Below are 13,609 nucleotides of genomic sequence, written 5' to 3'. Positions count from 1 at the left end.
CATTTTATCTAAAGACTTCCTTGTACATTGCACATGCAAAGAAGGATGCAAGCAAGGACAAACAAAAAGGTACAACTTTAAGAGCTCCCTGCTCTTGTGATTTTGCTGAACAGGGACTATCGGTAAGTATTTTTCTTCATTCTGGTATACAATAGCTACTCAATCAGCCACTATTGCATATTTTAAATGTGGGTCATAGTTCAAATTACAATAATAAGGAAGACAAACACACAAAACAATTAGACAGGAAACCATCTATACATATGAAATAAGCCTGGGCTTTTTTCATATGTTATCATTTCTCTAAATATAATCTCTTTAAAGAAATTTATCTTTTTACTTGAAAATTTTAGAACTGAATTATAGTGATCCTGAAAGTCTTAATCTCTGTAAAATGCATATAAATTTTAATAATTAATCTAGTTAAAATACTTCAGTGTTTTTAGTTACATATTACTATACTTATTGCACAGCCCTCTTAGATATATATTAGCATAGTTCATAAATCATATCCAATGTATAATAAAATTTCTAATAGTCAAGAATTCCTATGTTAAATTAGACATAAATAAATAATAGCAAACTATGTTTTTCTCTTTACTCAAAATCTCTTAGTAGGTTAGCTCTATAAACAACCAAAATTTTTATTAGATGTTAATTTTTCACTAAGATTTTAAGTGAACAATTAAGAGCAACTAGCTAATTTTCATTCTATTAAGAAATTCCAGTTTTCATTTAAAATTTGAATCTGTTGCTTAAGCAGTTATCCTAACTAAAATATAACATTCAGGGGCTACCGACAACTTTAAGATTCTATAAACTCATTTTCTTATGAATTTAGCATGTCTATTTCTGTACATTACCTGCAGATAAAGCAATATTAGCTTTTTCGGTAGCTGTAGAATGGCTTTCTTTCACTTGACCTTCCTGAGGCAGAACTTGACTCCGACAGGAGTCCAGAGACTTTGTGAAGCTGTTCTTTGGTATGTCGGAATTGGATTCTCTTTGACGAAGTTCCAAATGACATGGTCTTTCTTGAGATTTTATATCACTATCTGAAAATTTGCTGTGTGTCTCAAAGTCATTATCCACATTGCTTCCACTACATACTTTATCTCCGGGAGGAAGCTGTATGCCTCCTTTGGACAGGACATCTGTTGTACCCTTTTTTTCTGTGGCTGAAGCACTCTGTTTATCTTTTCTTGATGAGTCAACGCTACTAAGACCCAAGGGAAAGCTTTTGTTTTTATATATAGTATTGCTTTTCTTTTGTCTGCATTCTAAAACACTACCTTCACTTCCATGTGAGTATCTGGAGTAGCAGGTCCTTCCATGATGTTCATGAGAAATGCCATCAAAAACATCAGAAGGTGAGAGAGAATCTACAGAAGGTTGAAAGAGAGCATGGACCTCCCCTTCATCAGATCCTATCTCTTCACATTCATCTACGGAAAGTAAAACAGACCTTTTAAAACTCTTAGTTACACGAAACTCATGACTTTCATTTTCAGTTGCATCTTCAAAAGCTAGATTAATTATCCCCTGAAACTGCTGAAGAGCTGGGTTAGATGTAGAGAAATTTTCTGCAACATTTTCAGCTTCAGACCTTTCATCTTCTGTTTCATCTGCTGAGGAAGAAACCTGATCTACCTCCTGTACAAACTGGACACTGCCTCGTGGAATATTTTCTTTTTCCCTAGGATGAACTATTGTAGATCGAGACCAAATTTCTGGCCTTTTCCTGGGAATCTCATCATCACTTGTTGAATTAACTTGGAAAAGATCACTACTACCTTGCTTTTTCATTTTCACTTCAATTCTTAAGTTGCTATCATATATTTTTAATTCTTCAGGAGTACTGGTATCACTGCTGCTCCTTCCAAGAAAATCATGGCACAGCATAGTGCCACATTTAGAAACCCCTCTGTCATTTGACCCATCATCATCCTGAGACCCTCCAGCATCATAGTCTTCAGATCTGGGCTTTATGTCATCAGAGGATGTTGTGACACTGCCACTGTCTGATTCAGGACTCTCTCTCTGATGCAGAACATTGGTACTCAAATTCCAGTGACTCATGAATGGTGCTTCTGGAGTTTCGTGGCTCTCTGAAGTTTCTGTTGTTTCCGTATCTTTAGAATTTTTCCCTGATATTTGTTCCAAAAAACACTTGGAGGAAATATGTGACTCTACTGTAGCATGATTGTCTTCATTCATGGCAGAGTCATCAGACAACTGACTAGGAACTGTCTGTTCTTCTACATGAATTTTAGATTTTCTGTCATCTTGACCAGAATTTAAGGTACCATTTGTCTTTTCAGGAACCCAAGGTAAAACATCTTTCACACATTTAATGCTTAATTTTTGGTTTGTATCTTTTCTCCCTACTTGCTTCTTCCTATCTAATTCTGAATGGAGTTGTTCTACGTGTGCTGAGTCTAAGTCACAAACTGGATTAGAGTTCAAAGAGTTTTCTTTAGGATTTGAAATCATGGATTTTAGAGCAGTGGTACTATAACATTTTGGATCGACATTATCAGTCTCATCAGAATGACAAGGTATTTTAGCTGTGGTGCAGTGATCTATTTTTTTGTGGCCAGAAACATTTGTTTCACTTTTAACTGAACAGATCTGTTTTGATTCCAGTTCACGTTTTATTAATTTATCCAGATTTGAAATATTTTGGCATTCTAACACCAACTTCTCTTTTTCTTGATTGTTCAGTGTCTTCTGTGAGTCGAGTATGCATGGTGACTGAAATGCTTCTGCATCACTGGTTTTGGCTGTGAGATTAGTTAGAGGTTCATGAGGCTTCTGTTCAGAAACACTGCCTTTGTTATTATTGTCACACACATCAAGAGACACACTTTTTTGGACAACAGATGGTTCACTTTTTAAAGGTCTCTGAGAAGAAGGCAGAGTCTTCAGTATAACCTGTTCAGGAAGTGTTTTCGGTTTTGCATCTTTATTATTCAAATTTTCACCTCTTTTGGGTTGATTTGGGTTTTTAGGCACTGTGACCTTTTTTGCACCAATCTTAGGCAAAGCTGTTTGTCCTTGCTTGACAATTTTTCTCTTAGGCGTCTGTTTATCTGTAGTTACACTGTGGTCCAATTTTGTCACATTTTCATCAGATTGCCTTGAAGAGACTGAAGATTTTACTGAATTTGGTGATCCTTGGGATCCTAAGAAAAGAAAATTAAAAAAATATATCTTCCAGTTTGTGAGTGAAATTCAATATGGTTTTTAAAATCCTTTAAAAGAAACAAAAAGATAACATGATGAAATGGTAACATAAGATCAAATGGACAATTACAAATTAGGAGTTATTGCAGCATCTTAAGTAAAATTATTAAAATAGGCTCTCTCTTCTTCAAGCAAAGAGCATTGAATCTTATGCCAGAATTGGATTTGCATAAATATATGCAGGTAGAAAAATCTGGTTTTCTTATGCCAAGAGAGTTATAAGGGTCTTCCCTTTGAAGTTCTAGGGGCGGAAAATAGACTGTTCCACACAGTTGAAAAGGAGAAGCAAACTAAATACAAAATAGAAATGTTGAAATTGTTGCAATTTTTTCTTCCAACAGTAAAAAAATAATTTATTTCTCATAACCAGATCATTATTATTATAGCTCATTAGGGTTAACAACTTAGATCTGCAGTTGAAACTAAAGCTGGTTACTGGAAGGAAAGAGGATTGATTTTGAGAATTCACTTGTTTATAATGGTTGAAGTTCTAGAGATGATATTTTGAGCATTTAAAACTGTCAAATAGAATTACCAAATCTTGTTAAATGTTTAATTTTTATCTGTTATTAGAATATGAACAATTTTTCTCTGGCTTATTTTAAAATTTACTTTCAGTATTAATTCATTACCTACATCAGAACTGTGTTTAGCATTTTACAAACTGCTCTTACATATGTGAATGCTTAATGCATGAAGCAAATTAATTTTTAAAATCTGTTATTATATTAGCAAACTATGCAATCTGATCAGTATTCTTCTCTTTCTTACAACATGGAAAACAACAGGCACAGCACAGAGTCTAGAGAGAAAATTCTTCCTTCCTACGTATGACAGCTCTCTAGACTGTACCATTAGTTTTTAAAGAGCTCTTTAGTGATGGCTTTGCAGATGGAATTCTTAGAGTTATCAGTGAAGCTTTGAAGAAACACAAGCATAATATACAGAAGGACCAGAAATGCAGATAGCCTAGTGACTCCCTTAATATGATTTTCACAAAAGAAAATAAAGAGTAAACTTATACCCCAAAATACCAAAATACTTGTCTGAAAAGTGGAAGAATAAAATCTTGTCTCTGAAGTATGAAATGAATGTAAAATGAGTGAAGTCATGTTGTATTTTGCTTATCTCTTGCTGAAGTTCCAGAATCAGAGTTCTGCTTATTCCATTTAAACAAAGAAGTAAAACCTAGGAGTATTTCAACTTTACCTTGAGTTTTAGCAAGATTAGCTGTGGCATTCTTTGTCCTCTGCGGAGCTGTAGCACATCCATTGCCATTTCCCCTTTTTTTTAAAATTGCCTGTGGTACTGGATCACTGTATCCTTTGCTGGTGATCTTCTTTAGCACACTAAGAAAAATTATTTGTGTTCAGTATTACACTGAGACTCTGAAACATAATTTTTTAAAAGACCCATGCATGAAATACAGTTTTTCACAACACTGTACATCAATTAAATGTCAATTAAAAAAAAAGCAAGAAGAAAAACACTTTTTCTCAAAGAAGTAAAAAATATCTCTTTTCTGAAAATAGAAAAAGTCATATGTTTGTAAGTGTTTAAGTTTATAAAACTGTAGCTCAATTATGGGAAAGCAATGCATAATTAGGTGCCACAAGGATACATTATTCTTCTATCATTTTGTATAATAAGTTTTAAAGTATCATTATATAAATATATTAAGTTTTCTAAGGAAAAATATTTTAACAATATTTAGCTAGAAGTTGGTATATGATTGACTTCCAGAGAAAGCTAATGTCTAGGTAAAATAATGAAGACTTACCTGTTATGTGTATTAGATTCCTGTTCATGAGTGCTTTTTTTATTGGAAATTCCATTGGTATCTTTTGAAACAGGTCGAGATTTCATTGCTGTAAATGAAGATGAGTGAGTCATGAGATTGAACAGTAACTATGTAATAATTATGTATAAATTCACTGGTCATACAATATATACAAAATTAAATACAATATATACAAAATTAAATGTTAGAATGAGAAAAACTTTTTCCTCAGTTTGCATAAATATATGTAACTAAATTCTTTTTGGCATTTGAAACTAAATAAAAGTATCAGAGTGCTAAAACTCACCTACAGTGGAAGTTTTGATACCTTCTACGCTGTTTTTCACAGTCTGTCCTCGAGAGTCACAAGAGGAAGGTTTATGACCAGGAAGCTTCTCTTTCATTGACCCATTTTCTTTTGGTTCATCTAGAGAGTCAGTGGAAGTCAGTAATTCCATACTTGAATTTGTAGATCTGCTGGAGGGCCCTGCCATTCGGAGGTGTGGAGAATCTTTGCCTGTCACTTTCTTCAAAGGCTTTGCTTTGGTTTGCACATTTAAATTTCCAGTGAGTACCTTGGGTCTGGCACCTGTAATTTGCTCTTCCTGATTTCTCACTCCTTTTCCATTTCCTGAATTTTTCTGTTCATTTGGTGCTGCTGTTGCTGATCTTTCCACAGCTTGTCTAGGTGACAGGTTTGTTGACTTTGCATTATCACTATTTTCCGTTTTGGGCTTTATGATAGCTTTGGGCTTTCCAGAAACATTTTTTTCCACAGTTTTTAATTCTTTTGTACTCTTGGATGCTGGTTTTGGATCCTTTTCCTTTAAATCATCATGCTTCAAAGTTTTATTTATAGAATTTCTATTAGTACTTGATGAATGTCCAGAGGCTCCTAATCCATCAGATTTCATCTTCTGATGAGCAGAGAGATAACTCAGACACTCTTGCTTGTTACTTCCTCCAGCGGATTTGTTTTTTATAGCACCACAGTCAGAAACCTGTTTTCTTTGCTACAAAAAAGAAAAAAAATACTTTGTATTTTGACAAGTCTTTGACACGTAATGCTTTATGTTTCAATAGCCAGTTTTTCAAAGAGGAAAAAGCCGCAAAATTCACATTATGATTTAGGGCCACTTAAAACTTGAATTATCTTGGATCACTTAAATGTGTCTTTGATCACCTTACCTTAATCAAATCTGAAATACAACAAACAACAATTAATAGAAAATTCTACTTTTAAAAAGGCATACTATTTAACTTTACGAAATTACGGTAGAGATGAACACTTAACAGTATTAGGATGCCTTGGGTAAACGATAGTATCCCACATTTTTTGAAAGCCCACTCCCAGGTTTTGTGCTAAAATGCTTTTCATATATCATCTCACGTATTCCTCACAACAATTCTGTAAGATATCTCCTGCTGCTATCTCCATTTCTTAGACAAGAAACCAGGGGTTAAAGCAGGTATGGAATTTACCCAAGGCCATGGGCTTCCCAGGTGATGCTAGTGGTAAAGAAACCCACCTGCCAATGCAGGAGATGTAAGAGACAAGGGTTCAGTATCCGGGTCAGGAAGATCTCCTGGAGGAGGGCACGGCAGCCCACTCTGTGGGCTGGAAAATCCCACGGACAGAGAAGCCTAGCAGGCTATAATCCATAGGGTCGCAAATAATCAGACATGACTGAAGCGACTTAGCACTCACATGCATGCACATGATGAAAAGGGACTGAACTAGGACTTGAGCTCAAGATTTACTGCTTTAAGCAGGTAGTCATTACATGGTAAGCTGTGAGGGACATCATAATGATTTTTCACCAAAAATTCTCTCTTCAATCCTATTTACCAAATGCCAGAAACTTTATCACTGAATATTTAGTCCTCTGGAGGCAAGGGCCAGAGGGAAACTTCTGGGAAATAACACACTGACATTTGAAAAGTTTGGTTTTGAGGGCAGGGGAAGAGCAAAAAAAAAAACAAAAAAAACCCAAACCCATAAACATCACCCACAGCATCTTAATACAGTATTGGTTGTCTGGAGAAAAGAACAGGGGTCCTAAAGACAAATGAAATAGGTAAAAAGAGGAAAATAGAAGGGCACTAAAGACAATTCACCTACTTTATCATTTTGGTTAGAACCAACCTTGTATGGAAGTGAATAACTGGTATGAATTATAGAATAAAATTTTAAGAATATATTGCCACTTTTTATGTAAATACTGCCCCCCCTCCATTGGAAGGCTGTTATGAAATTGTAGAGGTGTGAGGCAGAACCTGTGTTGTCTTCTTTGATCCCTTAGCACCAGGCCCTTCACACACTGGGTACTCAAAGAACGTGTGATGATGGTTATCCACCTTGAGCATATATTGATATACAGTTCAAGGTCTAGTTATTTCGAAATATAAAAAGCTTCTATTTACAATGAAAATTTGTTTAAGATAGAAATAGGTAAGTGTGTGTTTATGTTCACATACACATACATATATACATAAATAATAAATAAGCTAGTTAAGTTTAGCAAAAAGCAAGGTATAAAGAATAATTAGATTCTTATTCTAACTTTGCTTCTAAATGAAGAAAAAAATCTCAGATATTTAAGAACTCATTATTAACGTCTCTGGGCCTCAAATTATGCATATTTAGGGGTACAGACTGGTCCCATTCAGTGCAGTGTACTAGGATTCTGTGTAATACTTGTAAACTTCAAATAGGCTTGGTCCTCGATTTTGTTTTCTTGATCAAATCTTAGCTCAAAAAATAAATTTCTCTATTTTTAATACTTAAGACCAGGAAGACTCTGATGTTAGACCTCTTCCCACCTTTAAAACTAATCTTACATAATTTACTCTATCCTGGAGTCTATTTATTTTAAAGTATTTATATAATATATGGAGTAGGTGGCTGCACGGGCACAGGAGGGCTGAGAGGAGCTACTCCACGTTCAAGGTCAGGAGGGGCGGCGGTGAGGAGATATCCCTTGTCCAAGGTAAGGAGCAGTGGCTGCGCTTTGCTGGAGCAGCCATGAAGAGACACCCCATGTCCAAGGTAAGGGAAACCCAAGTAAGATGGTAAGTGTTGCGAGAGGGCATCAGAGGGCAGACACACTGAAACCATAATCACAGAAAACTAGTCAATCTAATCACATGGACCACAGCCTTGGCTAACCCAGTGAAACTAAGCCATGCCCTGTGGGGCCACCCAAGACGGGTGGGTCATGGTGGAGAGGTCTGACAGAATGTGGTCCACTACAGAATGGAATGGCAAACCACTTCAGTGTTCTTGCCTTGAGAACCCCATGAGCACTATGAAAAGGCAAAATGATAGGATACTGAAAGAGGAACTCACCAGGTCAGTAAGTGCCCAATATGCTACTGGAGATCAGTGGAGAAATAACTCCAGAAAGAATGAAGGGATGGAGCCAAAAGCAAATACAATACCCAGTTGTTGGTGTGACTGGTGATAGAAGCAAGGTCCGATGCTGTACAGAGCAATATTGCATAGGAACCTGGAATGTTAGGTCCATAAATTACGGCAAATTGGAAGTGGTCAAACAGGAGATGGCAAGAGTGAATGTCGACATTCTAAGAATCAGAGAACTAAGATGGACTGGAATGGGTGAATTTAACTCAGATGACCATTATATCTACTATTGCGGGCAGGAATCCCTCAGAAGAAATGGAGTGGCCATCATGGTCAACAAAAGAGTCCGAAATGCAGTACTTGGATGCAATCTCAAAAACGACAGAATGATCTCTGTTCATTTCCAAGACAAACCATTCAATATCACAGTAATCCAAGTTTATGCCTCAACCAGTAATGCTGAATAAGCTGAAGTTGAATAGTTCAGTGAAGACCTACAAGACCTTTTAGAACTAACAACCAAAAAAGATGTCCTTTTCATTATAGGGGACTGGAATGCAAAAGTAGGAAGTCAAGAGATACCTGGAAAGAGAGGCAAATTTGGCCTTGAAATACGGAATGAAGCAGGGCAAAGGCTAATAGAGTTTTGCCAAGAGATCGCACTGGTCATAGCAAACACCATCTTCCAACAACACAAGAGAAGACTACACATGGACATCACCAGATGGTCAACACCGAAATCAGACTGATTATATTCTTTGCAGCCAAAGATGGAGAAGCTCTATACAGTCAGCAAAAACAAGACCGGGAGCTGACTGTGGCTCAGATCATGAACTCCTTTTGTCAAATTGAGACTTAAATTGAAGAAAGTAGGGAAAACCACTAGACCATTCAGTTCAGTTCAGTCACTCAGTTGTGTCCGACTCTTTGCGAGCCCATGAACTGCAGCACGCCAGGCTTCCCTGTCCATCACCAACTCCCGGAGTTCACTCAGACTCACGTCCATTGAGTCAGTGATGCCATCCAGCCATCTCATCCTCTGTCGTCCCCTTCTCCTCCTGCCCCCAATCCCTCCCAGCATCAGAGTCTTTTCATGACCTAAATCAATCCCTTATGATTATACAGTGGAAGTGAGAAATAGATTTAAGGGACTAGCTCTGATAGACAGAGTGCCTGATGAACTATGGACTGAGGTTCATGACATTGTACAGGAGACAGGGGTAAGACCATCCCCACGGAAAAGAAATGCAAAAAAGCAAAATGGCTGTCTGGGGAGGCCTTACAAATAGCTGTAAAAAGAAGAGAAGCGAAAAGCAAAGGAGAAAAGGAAAGACATAAGCATCTGAATGCAGAGTTCCAAAGAATAGCAAGAAGAGATAAGAAAGCCTTCCTCAGCAATCATTGCAAAGAAATAGAGGAAAACAACAGAATGGGAGAGACTAGAGATCTCTTCAAGAAAATTAGAGATACCAAGGGAACATTTCATGCAAAGATGGGCTCAATAAAGGACAGAAATGGTATGGACCTAAGAGAAGCAGAAGAGATTAAGAAGAGGTGGCAAGAATACACAGAAGAACTGTCCAAAAAAATCTTCATGACCAAGATAATCACGATGGTGTGATCACTCACCTAGAGCCAGACATCCTGGAATGTGAAGTCAAGTGGACCTTAGAAAGCATCACTACGAACAAAGCTAGTGGAGGTGATGGAATTCCAGTTGAGCTATTTCAAATCCTGAAAGATGATGCTGTCAAAGTGCTATACTCAATATGCCAGCAAATGTGGAAAACTCAGCAGTGGCCACAGGACTGGAAAAGGTCAGCTTTCATTCCAATCCCAAAGAAAGGCAATGCCAAAGAATGCTCAAACTACCACACAATTGCACTCATCTCACACGCTAGTAAAGTAATGCTCAAAATTCTCCAAGCAGGCTTCAGAGCAATATGTGAACTGTGAACTTCCAGATGTTCAATCTGGTTTTAGAAAAGGCAGAGGAACCAGAGATCAAATTGCCAACATCCGCTGGATCATCGAAAAAGCAAGAGTTCCAGAAAAACATCTATTTCTGCTTCACTGACTATGCCAAAGTCTTTGACTGTGTGGATCACAATGAAATGTGGAAAATTCTGAAAGAGATGGGAATACCAGACCACCTGACCTGCCTCTTGAGAAACCTATATGCAGGTCAGGAAGCAACAGTTAGAACTGGACATGGAACAACAGACTGGTTCCAAATAGGAAAAGGAGTATGTCAAGGCTGTATATTGTCACCCTGCTTATTTAACTTATATGCAGAGTACATCATGAGAAACGCTGGGCTGGAGGAAGCACAAGCTGGAATCAAGATTGCCAGGAGAAATATCAATAACCTCAGATATGTAGATGACACCACCCTTATGGCAGAAAGTGAAGAAGAACTAAAAAACCTCCTGATGAAAGTGAAAGAGGAGAGTGAAAAAGTGGGCTTAAAGCTCAACATTCAGAAAACGAAGATCATGGCATCTGGTCCCATCACTTCATGGCAAATAGATGGGGAAACAGTGGAAACAGTGGCAGACTTTATTTTGGGGGGCTCCAAAATCACTGCAGATGGTGATTGCAGCCATGAAATTAAAAGACGCTTACTCCTTGGAAGGAAAGTTATGACCAACCTAGACAGCATATTCAAAAGCAGAGACATTACTTTGCCAACAAAGGTCCATCTAGTCAAAGCTATGGTTTTTCCAGCGGTCGTGTATGGATATGAGAGTTGGACTGTGAAGAAAGCTGAGGGCTGAAGAATTGATGCTTTTGAACTATGGTGTTGGAGAAGACTCTTGAGAGTCCCTTGGACTGCAAGGAGATCCAACCAGTCCTTTCTAAAGGAGATCAGCCCTGGGATTTCTTTGGAAGGAATGATGCTAAAGCTGAAACTCCAGTACTTTGGCCACCTCATGCAAAGAGTTGACTCACTGGAAAACACTTTGATGCTGGGAGGGGTTGGGGGCAAGAAGAGAAGGGGACGACAGAGGATGAGATGGCTGGATGGCATCACTGATTTGATGGACGTGAGTCTGAGTGAACTCCGGGAGCTGGTGATGGATAGGGAGGCCTGGCGTGTGTGATTCATGGGGTCGCAAAGAGTCGGACACTACTGAGCGACTGAACTGAACTGAACTGATAGTCCTTTAGAAATTTCAGCATTAACATTACATGGTGAGAATTCAATGTATATGCATTTTTAGACAATCTGTGATTTATATCTACAAAGTTTACATATGTTTCTTATATACAATTGACCATTTAGGAATGTTCACCATATGATAAAGAAGAAGAGTAACCCTCTAAAGCCTTCCTCTTAGACACACTTTCAGGTCTAGTACTATTCCTTTACATCGTTTTTACTATATTTTAACTTTTTAAATGATGGAGCTAGTATGTTATGAAATAGGCTTAGGGAAATAGTGCTAGGAGGTGTACTAGCAAAAAGCTCCAGTGTCCCACAGTTTTTCACCCAAGACATTTGGAGCTTGACCTCTGCCACAGCCATGAGAGCTACTGGTTGTGGCTTGAAGCTGTATGAGTTCCTATCTACTAGCCGATAAGGCAGGAAAGATTCCCTATTCCATTCTTGCAAGGGCAATATACTCTTTGCATTTCAAACTGGAACTCTCAGTGTATGTCTCCATATCATTGGAATGCATGTCTAGGTTAGTATAATTTTCACATATATTAAGTTAGCTAGACTGAAACTCTAACCATCATTAATAATGTGTGTGTGTATGTGTGTGTATGTGTGCTGCTGCTGCTGCTAAGTGACTTCAGTCGTGTCCGACTCTGTGTGACCCCATAGACGGCAGCCCACCAGGCTCCCCTGTCCCTGGGATTCTCCAGGCAAGAACACTGGAGTGGGTTGCCATTTCCTTCTCCAATGCATGAAAGTGAAAAGTGAAAGTGAAGTCGCTCAGTCGTGTCCGACCCTCAGCGACCCCATGGACTGTAGCCCACCAGGCTCCTCCGTCCATGGGATTTTCCAGGCAAGAGTACTGGAGTGGGTGCCATTCCCTTCTCCGGTGTGTATGTGTAAATGTGCTAAAAAACAAATAACATAAAACTTACCATCTTAATTATTTTTAAGTGTGTAGTACAGTCAGGTTGACTATATATGCCTTGCTGTGCAACAAACCTCTAGAACTTTTTCACCTTGCAAAACTGAAACTTAATCCTCATTGAACAATTATTCCCCTTTGCCTTGTCTCCCCAGACCCTGGCAGCCACCATTCTACTTTGTTACCCCTACTCGCTTGCACAGCAACAAAGACCCGAACACAGCCAAAAATAAATAAATAAATGAATAAAATAAATAAAAAAAAGAGAGTTTGACTATTTTGGTTAGCAACTTAGCAGCAGCAGCAGCATGTAAGTACACCAAGTAACTTTTAAAGTGAACACAACTGTACTCTTGATGTTAATTGCCTTTTGCACACCAAAAATACCTTATGTGGATTAAAATCTTAGTTTAGAGAAAACTGGGACAACTAAAATCTTCTTTTTAAGAAGTAGGTTAATTAGAAAAATAGACATAAAAAAAAGAAAGAAAGAAAAATAGACATGGAAATGAATTTAGAATTCTGGACAATTTCTGATCTGGAATAGTTCCACTGTGCTAGTTGCCAAAAAGGTTTTCAAGGAAATAAAAAAGGTAGACAATATTTCACTTCCCATGTCAACTGGATATAAAAAATGATTATCACTTAAAAATTTAAAACTGTTTACTTGATTTAAAAAAGAGTCAAAATTATTTCCATCCAGGAACAGCTTTAGTTAATGAATAAATTTTAAAAAATTATTCTGAAATATAAAATAATAAAATTTAAATTATTTTTCATCTGGGCTTATAAAACTGTAAAAGTTTACCTGAGAGCTACTGAATATAGGCTTTTTGCCAAGTCTTCGGTCATCACCTTTGTCAAATGCAGCTGTAGGGGAAAAATAGCAATTTATTTTTATAGGAAGCACTCTTATTACCACAGAAGTAAAGGGATAATAATATATCAGCAGAAAATGGCTATATTTTGATGGAAATAACTTTTAAAAAGCTGAAACAATCTAATACACTAAATAACTATCTGCTTTAGAAGTTATCTTAAAGAAATTTATTTTGAATCTTATTTTCTTGTTCCTATGCATTTTATGTTATTAAAATTAATACATGAGAAACATATAGCCTTGTGGAGAAG

General features: G+C 37.4%; 1 protein-coding gene across 11 annotated transcripts in view; it reads right to left on the bottom strand.

Moving 5' to 3' along the window:
* Nucleotides 1-13,609, bottom strand: part of BTBD8 (BTB domain containing 8) — a 93,769-nt gene that overhangs the window by 1,272 nt on the left and 78,888 nt on the right. For all 11 annotated transcript variants that reach the window (XM_086391121.1, XM_086391122.1, XM_086391123.1 and 8 more), the window contains 5 exons: nucleotides 13,287-13,348; nucleotides 5,334-6,039; nucleotides 5,027-5,114; nucleotides 4,456-4,595; nucleotides 864-3,185 (listed from right to left, as the gene is read on the bottom strand). In XM_086391121.1, coding sequence (XP_086247247.1) covers nucleotides 864-3,185; nucleotides 4,456-4,595; nucleotides 5,027-5,114; nucleotides 5,334-6,039; nucleotides 13,287-13,348 — 3,318 coding nt within the window. The remainder of the gene's footprint in view (nucleotides 1-863; nucleotides 3,186-4,455; nucleotides 4,596-5,026; nucleotides 5,115-5,333; nucleotides 6,040-13,286; nucleotides 13,349-13,609) is intronic.

The sequence above is a fragment of the Bos grunniens genome, chromosome 3, assembly GCF_055505025.1.
Source record: "Bos grunniens cultivar Pamir isolate PY7600 chromosome 3, Bosgru_T2T1.0, whole genome shotgun sequence".
NCBI lineage: Eukaryota > Metazoa > Chordata > Mammalia > Artiodactyla > Bovidae > Bos > Bos grunniens.
The sequence above is the reverse complement of the archived record's forward strand: the minus strand, read 5'-3'. Positions and strand labels throughout refer to the sequence as shown.